Source organism: Geospiza fortis, unplaced genomic scaffold, assembly GCF_000277835.1.
Source record: "Geospiza fortis unplaced genomic scaffold, GeoFor_1.0 scaffold413, whole genome shotgun sequence".
Taxonomy (NCBI): Eukaryota; Metazoa; Chordata; class Aves; order Passeriformes; family Thraupidae; genus Geospiza; species Geospiza fortis.
The window spans coordinates 371,369-392,729 of record NW_005054386.1 but is presented as its reverse complement, the minus strand read 5'-3'; the positions used below and the strand labels follow the sequence as shown (position 1 = coordinate 392,729).

General features: G+C 49.5%; 1 protein-coding gene across 1 annotated transcript in view; it reads right to left on the bottom strand.

The window, feature by feature from the left end:
- Positions 1-21,361, bottom strand: part of NRG2 (neuregulin 2) — a gene marked incomplete at both ends in the record, with an annotated part of 57,372 nt that overhangs the window by 24,007 nt on the left and 12,004 nt on the right. The window contains 3 exon segments of the mRNA XM_031060579.1: positions 6,125-6,245; positions 20,480-20,529; positions 20,531-20,593. Coding sequence (XP_030916439.1) covers positions 6,125-6,245; positions 20,480-20,529; positions 20,531-20,593 — 234 coding nt within the window.

Here is a 21,361-nt window from a genome sequence, read left to right as displayed (position 1 = left end):
ATACACCTGAAAGTTAAGGCTCCCTGCAGCTGAGAGCTGTGAGCTGGGATTGATCATGGCATCCTTCTTCCTGCACGTTTGACTCGAGAGGTTCTGGCTGCCTGGCCCAGAAAACCAAGTCTCTCTTTATTTGGAAAACTCCTGCAGGGACTTCACAGCTGGTGGACTTCCCTCCAATATCACTTTTGGAGTTGATGATGCACTCACAGAGGCACAGTGGGTCTCTCCCAAGGGAAGTGGACAAGGCTGTGGCTGTAGGAATTGTCCTGGGGAAGGACAAGGCAGCACCAACCCCTTGCAGACAGCACCTTGTCCCCTCTCTAGCCTGAGTGGAGACTCCCAAAACTGCCCCTGAAAATTGCTGCAAATGCCATTGAAAATTGCTTGCAAATGCCATTGATAAAACAGGACAGGGATTTTTCTGTGCAGATTCTGTTTTCTGTTATTGCTGGAAAATATCCCATTCCTTTAGTTTTGACCTTAAGACCTTTTCTTTTTTTAATACCCCCATTTTGAAAACATCTGCAAAATTCTGCTCTTGGGTTCAGGATGAATTGCAGTGAGATATTTACATGGTAACAAAAATGCAGAAAGATGATCAGTCAAATAAAGCATCTCAAAAAGCATAAACCAAAATAGTTTGGATGACTCATTTTTATGATGTTTGCTGGGCACTTATTGCTGAAAATTGAGGAACTTCTACATTTTGCCCCATATCAGGGCAGGGCACTAATTATTGTTAATTATTATTTGGTACTTTTGTCTTCCTGCTGGAAGAAAAACTTTTTCTGTCCAGCTGTTGCTCTAAATCTTGCAAGGGTAGGCACATTTCCTTTGCACCCCCAGATCTTAATTAAAATATGCCAAATTCAGTAGCTGTCATAAAGCAACCTATGCTACAGAAAAATGTGAATGAGCAGGTGCTTCAAAATGACACAATAAAGACAAGCTGTAGCAGAAGGACACAATGCACTGAAGTAAGCAAATGGGAAAAAAAAATATGTTTCAAGCACGTTGCTTTTTTGTGGGAAGGGCTGAAAAAGAAGACAGTTCTGTCATTGTCCCCTGACCAGTCCCAGATGATCAGGCTCTGGAGAGCCACAAAAGGCTGGACTCCACCAAATCACTGATGGGAAGAAGAGAAAGCAACCAGAATAAACACAAAGGCCTTCTCCAGAGCAGCTAATCAAGGCATGTTTGCTGCGGAGTGGAGTCCAAAGCTCAGGGACACCCACTGCTGGCTCAGTGTGGGCAGGATCTGCTGCCCTCAGCGAGCCTTTGCTGCTGCAGGATCAGCTCCCACACTCTGAGGGGCCTCGGGGGCTGATGCAGCCACAGTGCACTGAGCTGGAGGCACAGAGGGGCCACTTGAACCCGAGGAGGTACCTGATCTCATCACCCAAGATAAACAGCATGCAAAACCCAAGGAACGAGTCCTGGCTGGTTCGGGGGATTTGGAACAGGATGTGGAGATTTTCACCCTGGGTTCTCCATTTCCAGGGACATTGCAACACCTCCCCACTGTTCACACACCCCTGGCACAGTGACGTCCCTGTGGCTGTGCAATGACCAAATGCCACTGGGAGGGTGGAACAGCTCCAGATGCCACAGGGCAGCTGAGCAAACAGTGCTGCCAGGGGCACCACGGCCATGCAGCATCCCTGTGACAGTCACACCTTTGGATGGTGCTCTGGGAAAGCACAGGGGAGCTGGCAGCCTGGCCAAGACTTCAGAATGAGCTTTCTCTTTCCTGGGAAAATCTGCAGGAAACAATATGCTTGGAGATGTGATTTTGAAAATTGGTCACTTGGATTCATCAATTAATTTTAAAACGATCTGATCTTGTCTCCTTTTGCTTTGTTTTGTTTTTTATTCTCTCCTTGACTTTCAGTTTTTGCCTGAGGTGGTCCAGGCCTCTGGCCTGCCTCCCCCACGTAAGGCAGAGCTGTCACCCCAAACCCAGGCTGTTTATCTGTCACATTTGCAAATCATCCAGCCTGATTCTTGTGAGCACAACTGGTCCAACATGATGCTGTTTCATAATACTCTTTAAGTCTTCTGATCCCACACAAGATCCTGGCCCAGAGCTGATCACTTTGATCCCACTGACCACACAGAAGAGATGTGAAGAGCATTTCAGTGGGCAGAGAAGGCTCTGCAGTGATGAGACCTGACTTGATTGCTTTGTTTGGCTGGGAAGACCCCAACTGTACCTCATGTGTGCCAAGACCTAACTGGGGAAAAGATAATTTCTGCTCTTTGGATAGCCCAGCCCTGTGGGGCACCCAGCAATAAAAGGCTAGAGAAGCCTCCAAGTGCTCTGAGTTGTGCCAACACTCCCCAGGATGGAGGCAGATCCAAGAGCAGAGGCTGCCACTCATCCCAGCACTCTGTGTGACTGGGCACACCAAGCCAGGCTCCACTGCTGTGTGCCCCAGCCCAGCTCAAGGCCTTGTGTGCATCCCTCTGTGCTCTGCTCAGACCTGTCCCTGCCCTGGAGTCAGCTCCTCAGGCCTCTCTGAGCAAAAGGATCTGGAGAAGCCTTGAGAAATTCTTCCTGTCCAAGATCCTGGAGCTTTTTAATTTACAAGGGATGCTGAGTGAGTTCTGTCTGTGTGTGGCTCTGTCATTTCCCAGGTTTATGCAGAAAATTTGCAGAATATTTGAGGCAGGTCCCACTTCTCCCATTTGACTTCCAGGTGGTCTGTTTGCAGAGTCAGGATAGCAGCACAGATCACTTTATGTTCAGATTTCCTTTGATACCAGAATGTGCAGAATTTACTTCAAATTAAGGATAAAATTATGGAAGAACACAATCCAGAAAGACACAATTTCTGGAACAATCCAAGTCCATTCTGGGCTCTTCCTCAGTGAAGAAAATGCTTTATCCAAGGTCTGTCTGAAGCATATTAAAAAGGGAGGGAGGAAGTGGGATTACAAGCAAATACTTTGTTCCTGAGGATTTAAAAGACCAGGAGGAACACGTTTCTGGGAAGCCTGTTATAAAATAATAATAAAAAGCCAGCTGCCAATTTAGGCAATATTTGTTGCAAATCGAGCATGAACCACATCAGGAGAAGAAATTATTGGAGAACTCATCTGCTGGTTTTGGTCCAGACTGCCAGGGGGAAGATCTTCAGGAAGGATTTCCTGTGCTTCTGGGCACCTGAGAGAATGGAACCCACTCCAAGAAGCTGATGGCAGGATGGTGGCAGGCAGTGAACAAGAACACTCCAAAACTCTGGTAGCTGGCATTGGAAAGGCTGGGAACATCACCTGGGTGCTGGGGTGGGGGATAGAACCCCCTGAGCATTCAGTGAGGGAGGGCTGGAAGGTGGCACAGGGGCCAGATGATGCCCCCAAGGCTCTGGACACGTGCTCTGCTCCTGGCTGGAGCTGTTCATGTGGCTCTTGCTGGTCTCCAAAGCATTTGAAGAGGTTGTGAGCAGAACCTGCTGATCTCTTCCATGCTCCTGGCTCCGAGGCACAGTCAGGCTGGAGGGCCAAGGCTGCTGTTGCAGAGATCAGAAATGGACTTGGAAACCTGTGTCTTTGCCTCCTCTCCCTCCTCCTGCATCTTTCACAAACCACAGCAGCAGATCTCCTGCCTTGGTGCAACAAGGGAGCCATGGAATGTCTCAGCTCTTTGTTTGCAGGAAAAAGGTGAAGTCTGTTTATTCATCAGCATCTTCCCCCAAAATCACTCCAAAATCATTTGCAGAGCCATTTTATGGGAAACATTTTTCAGTTCAAATGCTTCTGCATTCCTCAATAGCGATTATCCTCTAGAATCCAGAAACTCTAAAATTACACCACTTCAAAAGCCAGGTTTTCTTATCTTCAGTCAGAGATTTAATGATAAAAACACCCAAGGAGAATGAGCATCCAGGGATCTCCCCAAGAGTAAGATCAGAAGTGACTGTGCTGTGTGGAAGGCATTGGGTCCCTGGGTTTCTGTGAACATGGAGCCTTGTTTTTCTGTTTTTTCTTGTTTTCCACCTTTCCTGGCAGTTGAGCAGTGACAGTGCAGACCTCCCAGCCCCTCCTCCTGGGTAACCCCTTCCTGCCCTTCCACACATGCCTGCTCAGTTCCCATCTGGTTTTAGCAATTGGTACCTTGGAACTCATCAGGAAAGGATATCATTTTACCATCTGCAAAGTGAGGAATTCAGGCTTTCAAATGATATGAAATAATTAGGTCTGTTTGGTGTGGCACATAAAATCTTAATGGGATCCATCACTGAGTGTTCCCTCTGTTCATCATCTGTCAGAGCAGCCTGCTTGGAAGGTAGGCTGGAATTGCTTTGGTTAAAACAGTCGAGCTGCTGAAGACATTTGACAAGTACCACAGTATTCTTCATTAGGAAAAAGTGATTCTTATGCATGGTAGGGGTTCAGGTAACTCTTGTTGTAATTAGAAATTGATCCCATTTGAACTTGATCTGCATTTAGGTTCTTCCCAAAAGAAATAGCCTTGAAATCTGTGCCTCTGCCATGGCCACATTGCTTGCAGATATTGATTCATACATTCCTCCACACTTCAAGGGTTCAGCCCTTCCCAGAATGGAAAGATTGGAATTTCTGGGGCTTCCTGGGCTGCAGCTACCCCAGAATGGTGGCTGTGACTTTAACCACCACATGGGGCTTTAACCATCCCTGTGCTGTGACTTTAACCATCCCATGGAGCTTCCCCCCTGTTTCCTGTGGGGAGCACTGACCAGAGGAGCCCACAGTGCCACCAAGGAGCCAATGGCAGTGACAACTACACCAAAGCACAGGGGGGACAGGGGCTGCTCCCACTCCCTGCACACATGGGGAATGTGGGAGCCACAGCTTCTGGTTTCTGTCCTGCCCAGCTCTCTTTGTGTCTAAGGGCGAGTCTGGGAGAACTGGGAGCTGCTCCTTCCACCCCAGCTGCACTGGAAAGCCAGAGCACAGGAGATCAGCAGGATACATTTCCCCATGGCCTCTTCTGCTGCTCCCTGCTTCTGGTTCTGGTTCCCAGAACCAAAGGAGTTCTGGGACGAGGGAGGAGCTGTGCTCAGTGTTATCCAGCCCTTTCAGGCTTTCCAGGGGGCACGAGGGTTGTGTTCAGTGCAGCCTCCAAGGCCTGAGGTACCTGATGAGCATCACATCCTGCAGTGCTGCTGGGCTGACATTCACAGGTGTAAATACCTTTGGCTGTGTCTCCACTGAGAGGTCTCTGGGCTCCAAAGGGAGAAAATTGTCAGCTCTGGGCTTCTCTGAGCTGGGCAGTGATGCCTGAGCCACCAGGGGAGCTCAGAAGAGGATTCCATCTGCTCAGGGAGTGCACACCCAGGGCACCACGTCCTGCTCACTGTGCAGGAGCCCAGGGGCAGGGACAGGTGAGCTCTGGGTACCTGCACCTCCAGCACTGGCAGTCAGACTGCACAGCTTGTCCACAGGCACTGCTAGGCTTGGGGGTGAGGTGTGAGATGCCATTGGGCTGTCTGGCTCTGAACCAGGGGTGAAAAAGTCTCACATCCCATTCCACATCCCTCAGGCTGTGCAGCCCCACTTCAAACCCTTCCAAGCTCATTTTAAGGATAACTTAGGGCACATCTCTAGTTTTTCTTGCAGGTTTGAAGGGGGAAACAAACATCCCACACAGTGGCCACAAAGCTGCACAGAGAGGGGAACAGCTGGGGGTTAACCCTGGGCCCATGAGACACAGGAGAGGTCGGGGCAGGTCTCAGTGAGGGACGCCCCAGTCATGGGGAAGGAGGAGGCTGTGCCCCCAAAAATCTCCCTGATTGGAGAACAGGACGTGTCAGCTCAGGGAGAGCAAAAGGGACCCAAATCTCCTTGAAGCTGCAGAGGAGAAAGGGGAGAAAGGGAAAAGAAACAGCCAGGACAAACATATTCTTAGAGGGAGAAAAGCCAGGAAAAGTGAACAGTGACACGCACACAAAAAAGGAAAATACAAATCCTTGTCCCCCCACTGCACCCCTGCCCCTCTAGTGCCCCTTTCTGAACCTGCACAGCTCAAACTGCAATTGCCAGGAGAATTTCAGAGCTCCCCCCCAGCCTGGCAGTTGCACAAAGGTCTCCTCTCCCTCAGCCAAGAAATTTCCATATTGACACAAGAACTCCACTCACTTACTTGCACGACAGCTGATTAATGCCCTCGATGTAGTAGCACACCCCTCCATTGACACAATAGGACTTGGCTGTTTCGTTGCATTTTCTGGCATGCCCAGACCAGGAGGAGAGAGTTGTGGTTACTGCAGGGGAAAACAAAAACACACACAAAAAGGAGATATTGTTATTTCCTTTGTTTGGCAATTCTGCTTCCTCAGATGATTTTCTACGAGTTCATTTGCCAAAGTAAAAACCCCAGAGCTACAAACCTCAGCCTGTGCCTGCAGACACACCTTCAGGTCCTGGGGCTGCAACTTGACCCTTCCTTTCCCAGCAAAAGGGGCCAAGTGAGTGAGGAGTTGAAGACTCATCTTCCTCCAAGCAGCCAGCATGTGGTACAAGATCATTTTTTTGGCAAGCTGTAGGGAAGTGCCCCTTTCCCACTGTCCTTGGCCCTCCCTCATGCTGGGAATGCTGAGCCAGCAGGCAAGCAGGGGTCAGGAAGGAGAGGGGCTGCAGAGACCCAGTGATGTGCTGCTGAGGCCTGAGCACCTCAGGACACTAGAGCCAGACCCAGAGGTGCTGCAGGGGACTTTGCATCGCTCCACACCTCTGCCAGTTGAGTTTCCAGAGCCAGGAGCAGGTCTGGCACCAGCAAGAACAGCTCCATGAACAGGGCTCCATCCCTGCCCTCTCCTGAGCATTTCTCTGTCCTGCCACAACTGGGCTGCACCAACAGCCCCAGCAAAGTGCAGCAGGAGAAGCCAGCCAGCCCCAGTTCGTGCTGAGGCAGGCAGCCAACATGACTCCAGTTTCCCAGGCGCTTTTCCAAATCTAAACTTCTTTCTAGAGAAAACCTTTACAAAAGGTTTCTACAGAAAACCTGTCCTGTAAGTGACAAGAAAACCTGCAGAATTTCACTGCAATTCCTGTCTTTGAGAGACTCTGATAAACTTACAGAGTCTCCAAAGGTAAAACAAAGGCTGTCGGGAAGGAAAAAATCAGTTGTTAGAGCACTGATACAGATTACAGGAGGTGAGCAGCTTTGGGGAATGCAGACCCATCTTCACATAAGTCTAAGAAGTGCTGGGCACTAAAAAGCATGGATTTGTTACAACTGAATAATTAACCTCCTTAAAAATAGTCCCCTTTCCTGGGCTACCCACCTTGCTCAGACCCTACCATAGCTACACCTCCAGCAGTGGCTACTGCCTGCTTTGCAGCACCTTTTATGCTGTAGCCAAAGCTTCTGAGGAGATATTCTCTTCCATCCTGTTTTCCAAAGCAAGAACGAGTCTCCTGGAGAGGTCTGTGACACCATCACTGAGACTGCATCCTCACTGACACAGGACTTGAGGAAGAAAGCTTGGACCAGAGCCAGGCAGAGCCACAGGAGGAGCAGCAGGACAAGCCATGGCCTGTGCCAGAGGGAGCCAGGGCTGCTCCCTATTCCTTGGGCAGCCCCTGTGCCCATCCCACTCTGCAGGGGCTGCAGCACACACACCAGAGCCAAGGGCTGCATTCCCAGCTCCTGCTGGGAACATCTGGGCTCTCCCAGGCAAGGAGGGCTCCCAGCACCTTGTGAAGCCTCTCACATGTGGGTGATGCTTGGCACTCGAGTCTGTTCTGTCTCGCACACGCCTGGGACTCTCTGCAGGGTCTGTGGTGTCCAGAGGAGATTCCCTCTGGGCTGTGCCCACCTGGAGCACCCACACTGCCACCTGAGCACGGCCCAGCTCCCTGCTCTGTCCCATGTGCTGTCCCAGCCATTGTCTGCCATTCCCATAAGGAAGTGCATGCCTCCCACTGGCTGACAGGCCAGAGCTATTTCCATGCTTTGCCTTGAATAACCATTGCCTCTGGCTCTGTCTTTTCACAGTTATCCAGGGCACAGCAAGCTGTCCCAAAGTGCTCTGCTAACGAGACATGGAAAACACTCCAGCAGAGACCCAGAGTGCTCACAGCCCTGGGACAGCAGCTGCTCCCTGAGGGCACGGCCAGCAGCCAGCTGGGAGCCAAATGTGGACAGCAGGGTGCACACACTGGGGTGTTGGAGCAGAGGATGGTTTGACCAAGCCTCCAGTGAAACCCTTTCAAAAATCTGAATCCCACACTTCTGCAGGAAATTCAGCACTCCCTTCCAGTTAAGATTAATGGTAACTAAAAGCCAAAGCCATTATGAGTCTGTGTAATTTATCTGAGGAATGCAGACTCATTATACAGACAAGACTTTATAATTTATACCTTTACAAGATAGTAGCACATTTCTGCTCAGGAGAGGAGAGCTGTGGGTCTCTGATAAGTGTGGGTCTCTGCAAGTGAACCTTTGGATCAGGGAGCACTGAAACTCCAACCAAAGAGCTGGTGCAAATTGAAAGGCACATGGATGAAAAACAAGCACAGGCTGCAGGGAGCTGTCACCCCTGCAACCATCAAACACACCACTTGGTAGCAAGCAAAACGATCCATCTGGCAAAGTCTCACATCATAAACCCTACAGGGAATGATTTTGGAGCAAGCCTTCCCACAGCAAGAGAGGGGCAGAGAAGGAGAATTGAAAACAGAGCCCAGAAACCTACCCATAGGAAACACTCCAGATAAGAAGATACCCAACCCACCAAGAAAGGTGGATGGGGAGATGCAGTGCTGTGTGATGTGATACAGGAGGATCACAGTGCTCATCAGCCAGAGATTGCATGGGATCTCCATCCCATAGAAACAGTTTTGTCCCTTTTAAACAGGTAAAAAAGATCCTGACATGACTGAGGCTTGGGCATCTTGGGCACCTCTAGGGGAGGGCTGTCAGTAGAGCTGTGCCTGTCAGGAAAACACACGGGTGATCACCTCTACTAGAAGCATCTTTCTAATGTCATTATCCTTTCAACCCCGTTTCCTGCAAGTACCTTGCCTTTTATCACAAAGAAGTACAAAGTGTTTTAAAACTGAGCCAGGGAATCACCTCACTCCAGTCCATTTGTTAGCACAGAGATGTGGCAAAGGCCACAGAGAGAGGCAGCTCCCTGTTGAGAAGAGAGCATCAGGAAATGAGGCCATTCCAGACTGTAACACTGCTCAAGCCAAAGCCCAGTCTTGGCCCCAGCAGTGGCAAAGCTTAATAAAGAAGATCAGTGATAATTTTCCTGAGCCCGTGCAGCTCAGAGACAACCCAAGGCAGCCTCAGTGTTGTCACATTTAGTGGCCTTTGCTGGATACTTCCACCAACAAGTTTAGTTGCTGTTTGAATAAATCTAATCTTGTAGCACCCACAATATTTGTGACAAGAGCTCCAGTGCTATGCACACAGTGTGTAAAGCCACATCTCCATTTTGATTCTTTCAACCTGCCCTTTCCTGGCTCTTGTATTAGAAAAAACTACTCTTTATCCCCACTTGTTTCCCCTGTGCTACCTGTGGCATCACAGGCACAGCCAGCATCTCCCTCCCTAGCTGGGAAGCAATGATCTCTATTTATTCTTTTTTGGGTCATCCCTGGTTCTGCTTTTCTCTTTGGAAATAGTGAGACCATACTGCACACACGATATTTATGGGATATTTATTCCAGTCACAGGAATTCCTAATGGGTTTTTTTTTGAGGTTTGATGCACTGAATACAGATCTGTCTCTCTCATAACCCTTAAATCTCACTGCTGTGTGGTAACACACATTCCAGAGCCTTCCAAGGTGCCTGATCACCCTGGGTGCTGCTGCAGCTGGGATTTCACATTCATGAGAGCAGCTATTCAGGGAGCAAGGATGGACAGACCTGCCAAGCTCCATGGGAGGACAAAGGGAAGCAAAATGTCTCACTTAGAAAATAGTAACTGTGCCTGGGCTGAAGCATGGCCCTTGGACACCACGTGGCTGCAGATCACACACGAGCACCTCAGAGCACGAGGCCAAGGGAGATTTCAGTGGGTTTCCAGCACACTGGTGGGATCATTCCAGATTCACAAGTTACTTTGTTTAGCTCTATTCCCCATCAGCCTGGACCAACACTTTAACAACTGCATGCCTGGTGCAGAGTCATCTGGGATGTTGGACCTTGGTGCAGTGAACCTCACACACAGTTTATTTACAGCTCTGTACTAAACACTGTGCCTGGTGATCCACAGGCACAATTACTTCCCACAGCTATTTCACATTAACTGCTGTACAACAGCAGGCAGATTTTACCCCCCATTGGCTGATGTGGCAGAGTAAATCCTTCATTCAGCCTCCAACACAACTCCATCTATCCCAAATGACTCAGAAAGTTGTGAAATTGCTGAGATGAGTGGAGAGCTGAATAAGCAAGGGAGCAGTTTTGGGTGGTAGCAGGGTGGAACAGGACTCATGAAGGCAGTGGGACGTGATGAGGGGGCTGTGTAGTGACACTAATCACGAACCAAGAACCTCCCCAGGTACTTCAACAAATTAAAACAGAAAACCACGAGCGTGCATGAGGCAAGCAAGTGGTGACATTCCCTTCTGACCAGGGGGAATAAGCAAGGTGCCCCTGAGATCCACAGTGGCAAACTGGTCAGAAAGCCCCTGCAGGGTGGGAGAAGGGCTGGAGCAGCTCAGCCATCAGCAGGTCAGACCTCCAGCTGGTCTTCAGCCCAGGACTGAGAACAAAGCAGGAGGGAGGGAGGAGGTGAGGACAAAGAAGAGAAAGGAATAATGAGGTGAAGAAAAGAGGTGAGGACAGGGAAGAGAGGGCTGGCTCTTGATGATGTGTTTGTGAATGATCTGCAGCCACATTTTATTGTTGCTGCCCCAGCCAGTGAGGACAGAGCAGCATAAACACATGGGAGATTCAGAGCACTGGAGTCATTCACAGAGTCTATTTTCCACCACATGCCTCAGTTATTCTGGACTATCATCAATGACAGAGCAGCAGAGAAGAGAGCCAGGGGCAGTGACTGTGCCAGGTGGACTTCCCTTCACAGAGCCCATCTACGCAGAAAGGCCATTAATGATTGTGCAGGGATTCTTACACAATTCCTGCCGTGCACGTCATTTCACCTTTGCAGGCAGCCCACCAGCCTGTTCCCAGAAGCCTGGTGAAACACTCCCCCTGCAAAGAGTTAATTAATGCAGCTTGGACTATAAATTATAGTTAATTTTTCACGAGCCACAGCTACTGTCGAGGAGAGCAGGGAGACAGCGATGGTTTCGCCGCTCCTTTTCTTCTTTATAAATAACTTTGGCTGGTGGGTTCATAGAGTACAGACACTTTATTCTCTCAATATTTAGACATTCAGTTAGACAGATGAACTCAGCTGGTTGGGGAGTGTATACAGATTGCCTGCTCTGTATATGCCTCATGTACTTACTGATAAAACACAGAATGGCTGAGGTTCCTCTCAACAGAGTTCATCCAACTGCTTGTTAGAAGAACATGGATGAGAAGGTGTCTGGCCAAGATATTCCTCGGTTGTAGGGATGTAATCCTCATGTGAGCCACACTAAATCCATGATTTACACTGATTAATACATGGAGGGGCTGGTGATCCTCACCATTCCCTCTGTGGCAGATTTCTGTGTGTCTGATATGACACCTCCTCATGCAATAAACCTAAACAGAGCCTGGATGCTCCCCTCTGTTATCTGTACATAAAATCAGAAGGGCCTGCGCACACTGGGGTTTGCCTGACAGCAGACTGGGGACTCTGGAGCTCATAAAAATTCTGTTCCTGTGTGTTTATTCATTTGGAAATGACCAAATATTTACCCCCGCATTTTATTGAAATAGATCCTGCTGGAATCATGTTTCCAGTTCCCGAGGGGATCATTAGGATCAATAGCTGCACACTAGGAGCTCATCCCAAGATACAAACACCAGACTGCAAGGCACTCATCTTGGAGCATCAGATGCTGCTGATCAAAACAGCACAGGTTGCATTCCCCACCTCTCCCATCTGCCCTGTTCAGGGGTTTCACTAAGAAACAAGTTTAAAGGTTTCTGAGCACCCAGGGGCTGCCTGTTTCCATGGGACAGGCAGTTATTGCAGGGGCAAAGTCCTGTGTTATTGTCAAGCTTCAGGCTGCTCCTCTGGAATGATCTCTGCAGCTTTATGAGGGAGCCCTTCCTATGCTCCTCTCTACCACAGGGCTCTGAAAATGCACATGACAGCAGTGCAGCATTTCATTTCCCCAAATCCCCAGCATCAATTGTAATAGCAGCAACATGATACTTCAATGAGGGGATTTGTTCAGCAACCTAAAAATCCTTCCACAGAGCCAATGCCAGCGTGAAAGCTTCGCAGGCAGGGCAGCTGAAGCCCAAGAAGTGAAGCAACACACCAGGATCCCAGGATGGAGCCAGAAGAGCAGATCCCCTGGTCCAGAGCCCAGTTCTGAGGGCTGGACTCAGCCTCAGTGCTCCCAGGGGACATCAGCTCCCACCCCACATGTCCTCCTGCCCCTCTTTGCCTTTAGAGCCTTTACACCACATCTCGAGTGGCAGCTGCGTGACTACTTTAAAAAATACACAGTGTGCAAAATGAGCAGTGAGCAGGATCTGGCAGCTGCCAGGCACCACAGAGCTCTCTGCAGAGAGGCAGTGAGATCTCCACACTCACCTCAAGGCTCCGTGCCTGCGTGCGTGCAGGTTCCGCTCAATTACAGCCCCACCTCCAGCAACCGGGCTGAAATTATCCCAGCAAAGACCACACCAGCACTTATTTTTAGTCTAGTACTGAAGACTGCTCTGTTCACATGGCCAGACTTGTGTCTGCCCTGCCCGTGCTCTGGGCTGGCAGGACACCCTTCACCTCCAAGCCCAGAGCTCTGTGCCCACACCTGGGGGCTCCAGGAGAGCTCAGTGGCCTCAGCCTGGAGGGGCCAGGGACTGCCCAGCTGGGATTTCACATTCATGAGAGCAGCTATTCAGGGAGCAAGGATGGACAGACCTGCCAAGCTCCATGGGAGGACAAAGGGAAGCAAAATGGCTCACTTAGAAAATAGTAACTGTGCCTGGGCTGAAGCATGGCCCTCAGACACCACGTGGCTGCAGATCACACACGAGCACCTCAGAGCACGAGGCCAAGGGAGATTTCAGTGGGTTTCCAGCACACTGGTGGGATCATTCCAGATTCACAAGTTACTTTGTGTTTAGCACTATTCCCCATCAGCCTGGGCCACTGCAAATACTTGAATAACTGCATGCCTGGTGCAGAGTCATCTGGGATGTTGGACCTTGGTGCAGTGAACCTCACACACAGTTTATTTACAGCTGTGCAGGTACAGAGCAGCTCAGCCATCAGCAGGTCCCACCTCCAGCTGGTCTTCAGTCCCAGGACTGAGAACAAAGCAGGAGAGAGGGAGGAGGTGAGGACAAAGAGGAAAAGGGAATAAGGAGGTGAGGAAAAGAGGGGAGTAAGACCAGCAAGGTCACAGGCAGGTCTGCCATGGTCACCCAGGCCAGACTGGATTTGAGAGCAGGTTTGGGGGGTTGGTTGAACCATAACCACGTGGCACACGTTCCTGTGGGGTGTGGAACTCACAAAGCACAGCACAGCCACTGCAATCATGCAAGTCCATCAGGCCAAGCTCACCTGGCAAAGAGAGGAGAACATTTCCGACACCCAGCCACGCTGGGCAGCAGGGAAGGGATTAAACTGGAGGGGATTGCCTCAATGGCTCTACACCAATGAGGCTACAAACAGCCCAATGGCATCACCAGGATGACAGCTGTGAAATCTGTGGACCCAAACTGCTGTGTGGAGAGTTGGACTTAATTGGAGACAAAAGAACTGTTTCAGCTACCCTTCCCACAGGGGTCTCTAGAGGGACTCTAGGGAGGGCTTGTGATCCCCAGCAGATGAAATAAAGGCCCCAAAACTAAACCCAGAGAGCCCAGCTTTCATTCAGGTGCTTCATATCACCCTCCCCAATCCTCTTGCTCCCAGCACAGCTCAGCACTGCCTGTTCTGCTCTTTCTCCTGTTTCCCCTTCTCCTGTGACCCTGAGCCTCTCTCTGCTGCAGAGCACCCTCAGCCAGGGGCACTGACAGCCCACAGAGGCTGATAAAGCTCTCAGCAGGCACTCACCCAGCTCCAGAGTGAGCAGGGAGCAGAGCAGAGTCCAGGGGAGCAGCTGCAATGATCCACATGTTGGTTTAGAGCACCTGCCCACCACTGGCACAGCCTCCTGCACCCTGACAGTATCCAAACCACGCTTCCTCCACCTGGCCTGCCTTCTCTCCTTACCCTCAGGGCTTCACCTGCTTCTTGAAGTCAGGGAAGGAGCTAGAGGAGAGCTCAAGAGCAGAAAACAAGCACGAGGGATTACCTGACCTTTTCAGAGACTTCAAACTTTATCTCACCTTTGTAAAATTAAACTTTGAGAGGGTTTGACTACCTCTGTCCTGCATAAACCTTCCATCTCAGAATGCTCTCCAGATTTCTCTGACCCCTTCTCCATTTCTGCCTCCATCAGAATGCTCTAAATGTCAGCACTGGTTCCTATCCTGTTTACCCAACATGTGCACAAACTCCTGAGCCTTGTTTAGCTGCCTCACGCTGCTCTGTGACAGGATCACGTTGCCATTCTGGGCTCTCTGATGTTGAAATGAGCAGAAAGGACCTTCCTGTCAGGGCACATGATCAAGTTTCCACATCCCTGCAAGCTCTTGTCTGTGAGCTGAGCCACTGTGACCACCCAACTGCACAAGCTCAGCCTGTGACAAGCACAAAACAAAGTCCCATTTAACATTTTCACCACCAATAAAGCTACTGCAGCACAAATGAAGCTGAGTGGAACCTCCTGCTATTCACAAACCAGGTACTGGGGGCATCAGTGTTTAAAATCCAGCAAGTGATTTACAAGATTTCAGTGAAACAATGAGAGTAGGGACAACCTACAGATGACTCTGAATACAGATATTGAAAAGAAATGCAAGACTTTTACAAGAATGAGATACTTGTCTGCTCTCCAGATCATCCCACCTCACAACATCTTCATCACCTCCCCATATGCTGTACACACGTGCAATTCTCTGATACAACATCCATCACCATAAAAATCAGAGAGATTCTGAGTTGTTCAGATAACACTTGGGAGATATTGCAAAAAAGGAAAGTGAAGGAAAAAGTGAGTTACAGCTTTGCCATCTCTTCCCATCTCTTCCCATCATTAGGAAAAACAAAAGTGATGATGCACCCACAGGGGAAAGAAGTTTTCCAAAAGGGGAAATTTCTATGTGTCCTTTCTGAGCTTTGGCTTTTAAGAAAATAGCATTAACCTAATATGATGCAAATCAGTAGCGTGGATCTCTTCTGGTGAAAGCAAAGGGAAAATCCTGGGGAAGGATGGTGTGGCCATGGCATTAATGATGCTGTATCTCAGCTTGGCATCCCTAGTGCAGTGCAAGGCTAAGCTCTACACAAGAGCACACTTTAAGTGCAGTTTTCTAATCAAAAAAGCTTTTAAAGAATACCTGGCCAGTGCCTGCTGTGGCTGCAATCAGATTTCCTTTAAATTCATAAAAGACTGAGCTTTCAAAGGAGGAAACATCCCCAAAAAATCTGCAGAGCAGAACTGCCAACAGTGAGGCACAGCCAGCTGCGCTCTCAGCTCTGGGCATCTGCAGCTGGGATGGAAACACAAAAAAATAAAATCCCTGCCTGCTCCTGCCTTCCCAGGGCTTTTGCCAGGATCCTCCACCAGAAATTGCTGAGCCAATGTCCAGGCACCAGGATTCTAATCTACACTTTTATCCCCTCCTTGATTTTTATTGCTCTGTGCCCATTTTCTACTGCTTTTGGGACAACTGAGTAGGAGGGAATGCTAAAAAGCATTTCAGCCACAATAAATCAAATTAAGGATTTGGGGAAATCTGTTCTTGCTTTCTGGAGACTCCGAAAAAATGGGATGGCAGGGCATGGATGGATTTTCTGCAATTTTCTTATTACCTATGCTTAGAAGACTCATGTCTTTTTTCTTGTACTTCCTAAAGCTTGTTTTGGTTTGATCAACTATCTTCAAAAAAACCCCAAACCCAAACACAAAAACAAAATGATAAAAGAAAACCCTGTTAAATCAAAGGCCATAACAAGCCCATCTTGCAGGTGCCAATAACTCCATGTACTGAAAGAGCTGGGAGTGCTTGAACTTCAGTTGCAATTTTAAGTAGCATGTTCTTCAAGCTGCCATTGCAATAGTTATCAAATTCTCCCTCTCCAAGATAGACACCAGCAATATAAATCAGATTTTTTTAAAAGATCTAGGGAAAGAAAGACCAGTGACTTTGGGAAAAATCAGACAGAAGGAGTGATTAAAGAAGATTCCAGGAGGCAACAAAGCATTTATGCAAAATGTCTCATAATAGCAAACAAATCAGGGGAAAGCAGCTGTATGGGGGGTGGGGGAGAGGTACTTACACTCTTCTTCCATAACAACTATTTTAGTTTCTGAGGCTGGTAAGACTTGTGGTGCTTTCGTTGTTCCTGGGGAAATTAAGGTAAGAAAGTAGTGAACAAAATAATCTCTTTTGAGCAGAGCAGGGTGGGCTTAGCTACTGTGGGGAGGAGCAGAGGGGCAGGTGCTGCTGGGGGCACAGGCTGGGGGCTGCCAAGGTGTCAGTGCTGCTTTAGGGCAGGGCAGTGGGGTGGCAGAGGCAGGACAAGGAGTGTCCCTGCAGGGGATGGCACAGGGCACCATGTGCCCTCGCTGGCAAGGGCCTCGTGTCACAATGAAGAGGCAGAGATGGCTCAGGGCTCACCTGGCAGGAGATGAGCAGAGATGTGGCAGGTTTCCTTAGCCCTGATGGCCACAAGAGTGCAAGGATGGGATGGCAGGACGTGGTAGCAGGGAAAATGTGGGGTTTAAGAAAAGATGGGGTTTTCTGAAGAGCCGACATCCCACGTGAAGTCCTGCAGCACAAATTAATGCTTGGACCAGAGCTGGAGGAACAGGGAACAGATGAAGGAAGGACCCCAGGATTAGGGGAGGCAAGCACAGGGAGTGATTTCCTCTTTTTGAACCAGGATACTGGGAACCTCAATGCCCACAGAATGCTCTACTCAACCTGCTGGCAGCACCAGCACCTTTGGAGAGGTCCCTCACACCCTCTGGATGCACAAAGGAGGAAGCCCCAGGAGCCTGGGCTGGGGCTGCAGCCCTGCCAGAGACAGGGCTGGGACCACCACAAAGAGATAGAAGCAGAAAGAATTTTTTGTACAACTTGATTTTCTCTTCAGTGCTTGATATGGGGCAGAGTAGTTGAGGAGATGCCTAGAAATTTTTTGAGGAAAAAAAAGAATCTGAAACAGTCACACCTCAACTGTGCCCTCATGGCTATGTGATATCAACATTAGACTATTCAATGATGAGAACTGGGAAATGGGATATTTTTCTAAGAAAGCATCTAATTTACTTCAAAGTCATAAAATCTGCAATATATTGCAGTATATTTTGACTAAGTCCAGAAGCATTTCCTCAGAAATTAACACCCTCACAAAGTTTCTCAATGCAAAAGCATTTATTTCTGAGCTGGGAGTTTTGTGGAAACGCTGGAATTGTGGAGGAGGGGTGAGGGGAGGGTTTGGCTGAGGGATATTTTCTAAGCGCCAAGGGGTCTCTGCTCTGCAGCCACTCTCTCTAAAGATGTGGTGGTTTGGGTGACTTGCAGCAGATCTGTATGGCTGAAAAGCTGCTTTTCTGAAACTGAGAAGTGGCATTGGAATAGAGGAAAGAGCACTTTGCAATGGAAGCTACGACAGGATCAGTGCTAAGGGTCCTGGGGAAGAAGAAACAGGGGACAACACGTGTGGATTCAGGTGCCCTGAGGAGTTTTCTACTGAAAGGTGTCACAGAAGAAGGGAGGAAAGCTTGCAAGGCCCCAGGAAGGCTGAACAGTGTGACCAGAATACTCCAGGACAGCTTGAGCCTGCATATTGGGGAAGGCTGCTTAACTCTGGGTTATTCCAGGGGAAAGAGGAAAAAAGAGTGGTGAAAAGAGGTGAAAAAAGGAGTGACAGGGCCACAAAAGCCTCCAGGGATCAGCATCCCCTGGGCTGCTCTTGCAGGGGCTCAGCTGGCCCTGCTGCCCTGGCAGGTGGACTGCAAAGAGCAGCAAGGTGTGCCTGCAGCTGAGCAGTGAGCCAAGAGCACAGTGGCAAGGCAGCTGAGAGCATGGATCATCCAGGCAGGGAACCCACCAGATTCACAGCGAGATCTCTGTGTGCCTTTCGTGGCTTTTCAGGTCTTAACACATTTCTGGGCAGCTCAGGAGTGAGCCCATCCCTGCTGGGAGGGTCCTTGTCACACAGGGTGGCTTCCTGAGCACCCTGGCAGGTGCTGCATGCCCTGCAGTGGCCAGGTGTGCATTTCCCTGTGTGCATTTCCCTGTGTGCATTTCCCTGCTGAGCATTTACCTGTGTGCATTTACCTGTGTGCATTTCCCTGTGTGCATTTCCCAGGTGTGCATTTACCAGGTGTGCATTTCCCTGTGTGCATTTCCCTGGTGTGCATTTCCCTGCGTGGCATTTACCTGTGTGCATTTACCTGTGTGCATTTCCCTGTGTGCATTTCCCAGGTGTGCATTTCCCTGTGTGCATTTCCCTGGTGTGCATTTCCCTGCTGAGCATTTACCTGTGTGCATTTACCTGTGTGCATTTACCTGTGTGCATTTCCCAGGTGTGCATTTACCAGGTGTGCATTTCCCTGAGTGCATTTCCCTGCTGAGCATTTCCCTGTGTGCATTTACCTGGTGTGCATTTACCAGATGTGCATTTACCAGGTGTGCATTTCCCTGTGTGCATTTCCCTGTGTACATTTACCTGTGTGCACTTCCCTGTGTGCATTTCCTGGTGTGCATTTCCCTGTGTGCATTTCCCTGCTGTGCATTTACCAGCTGTGCATTTCCCTGGTGTGCATTTCCCTGTGTGCATTTATCTGTGTGCATTTACCAGCTGTGCATTTCCCTGCTGTGCATTTACCAGCTGTGCATTTACCAGCTGTGCATTTCCCTGGTGTGCATTTCCCAGGTGTGCATTTACCAGGTGTGCATTTACCAGGTGTGCGTTTACCAGCTGTGCATTTCCCTGGTGTGCATTTCCCAGGTGTGCATTTACCAGGTGTGCATTTACCAGGTGTGCGTTTACCAGCTGTGCATTTCCCTGGTGTGCATTTCCCAGGTGTGCATTTACCAGCTGTGCATTTCCCTGGTGTGCATTTACCAGGTGTGCATTTACCAGGTGTGCATTTCCCTGTGTGCATTTCCCTGGTGCGCAGGTCAGGGCCCTGCAGCAGGCACTGCTCAACCTCTCTTCTCCTCCTGTAAGAGGGGTGCAGGTGCTGGGGAAGGGGCAGCAGAGCAGCAGCCAGGGCTCTGATGGCTGCACACAGGGAAGGGAGGTTGCACATGCAGCTCCCATCACACAGGAGCAGTTTATGTGCTGTGGGACAGCAAGAGAGTGAGGTAAGAAATAAAAAAGGAGAGCACTGCCTCAGTTTCTTACTCAGGACACCTTTCCTATCAGAATTGGGAATAAACCCAGGAGAGCAGCAGGGCTGAGTTCACAGACACGGAGGATGAAGGCAGGGAGGTGCGAGCAAGGGGGGCCTTCCTGCAGAGCCTGCCAGCACTGGGACTGAGCAGAGGGGGAGGCTGTGTGATGCTGCAGCTTCACAGAACAAAAGATTCAGGATGGCAAACACGCTGAAGTAAGAGAGAAAATACTGCCAGAAAGCAGCAGGAGACAGCTACCTTCCCTCACACTGGGATGAGAACAAAATCCTGGATCCCAGCAAAGGGCTGCAGAGCCCAGAGGCAGAGCCCAGCTCACAGCCCAGGCTGCCACAGTGCCCCTTGTGAATGGCAGGAGGAAGAGCTTAGGAAATACAGTCACCCCCTCCCAGCTGTGCCCTCCCAGCTTCTGGCAGCCACTGTAGGGACTTTCTGAGCCCGAGGGTGCATCCAGACCATCATGTTAAGCAATATAATTATTATGACCAAGATAATAATAAAACCACCTAACCTCAGACTCCATCCGCTGAGCTCTAAGAGATGGAGCACACATTCTAGGATGAAAACCAGAAGCAACTTCACTCATCACAAAGCTATGGTCTAATTACTTGTCTTCTGGTGAGTTTTGCTTCTCAGAAATTCTTTAAAAAATGAAAACATCAAGCCCACCAGCTTTCTTTCCTCCTTACCCCCTTTTTTTTTTTAAAATACATCGACTGTAAGTTTATTTAAAATGTAAATTAACCACATTGCCAGTGACAGATAACAAAGATAAACATTTATGCTAAGCTGCATTTTTCTTATCTCCCAAGATTGTTTCACTCGATATCCTGAAAGCATGAAACAAATTACAAGACAGACCATGTGCAGAACCTTTCTGTGGAATGGCAGACAGCTCGAGATATTTGCTGGCTTCTTCACTTACCACTTCTCACATTCAGGCTGCCTTTTTCGGTGTCTTTCCCTCAAAAGTTCTTCGCAGCTGTACTCCCCAGCATCTTCAAGCTTCACCTTGTTGAACTGCAGTCTGGAAATCTTTCTGTTGAAAAGTACAGCAGACATTTCTTACTCCATTGCTGACCAACCTCGTGAAGTGACAACCATTCCTGGCCCTGGGATGCTGCCTGGAGGGTCACCCCTGCTTGACAGGATGGGCTGCCTGAGCTTGCTGAAGAGGCATTCGAGCCTGGATGGGATTTGGACAAGTCCCTTCCCAGGATTTGCTAGGTGAACATCTCCCTCTGAACCCCCTGCTCTGAGCCTGTTGTGTGCTTTGGTCTGACACCTGCTCTCATTCACACAGAAAGTCTCGTGGGGAGCTGAGGCCCAGAGTCCCAGCACTCCAGCAGAGGCTTTCCACACTGGAAAAAAGCCAGTTTACTGATGGACAGTGGGATCTGCCTGCCAGACAGAGATGTGGAGAGGAGATTCCTGTTCTGCGCCTTCCTCAGCAGGGATGCTGAGCAGTCAGTGCTCCACCAGCTGCATTCAGCAGCGCCACACACTCAGCACAAACACCCATGGCACCCAGGGGGACACCCCTCACCACCCTGCACATCCACTCCCTGGGTTTGCCCTGGACATATCACTGACAGCTTCAGCTCAAGCTAAAAAAAGGACAAGCACCTTGTGTCCCCCAAATCCATGCCCCAATGGACTACAGACATGTGTGGCTGAGCTGCACACACTCATCTGAGCAGCCAGATGTGCCTCGAAAGAGCAGGAGAGGGTGGGTGTGACAACTGCCTCTAACACCTCCCAGCCCGTGCCACCTCCCAGCCCGTGCCACCTCCCAGCCTATGCCACC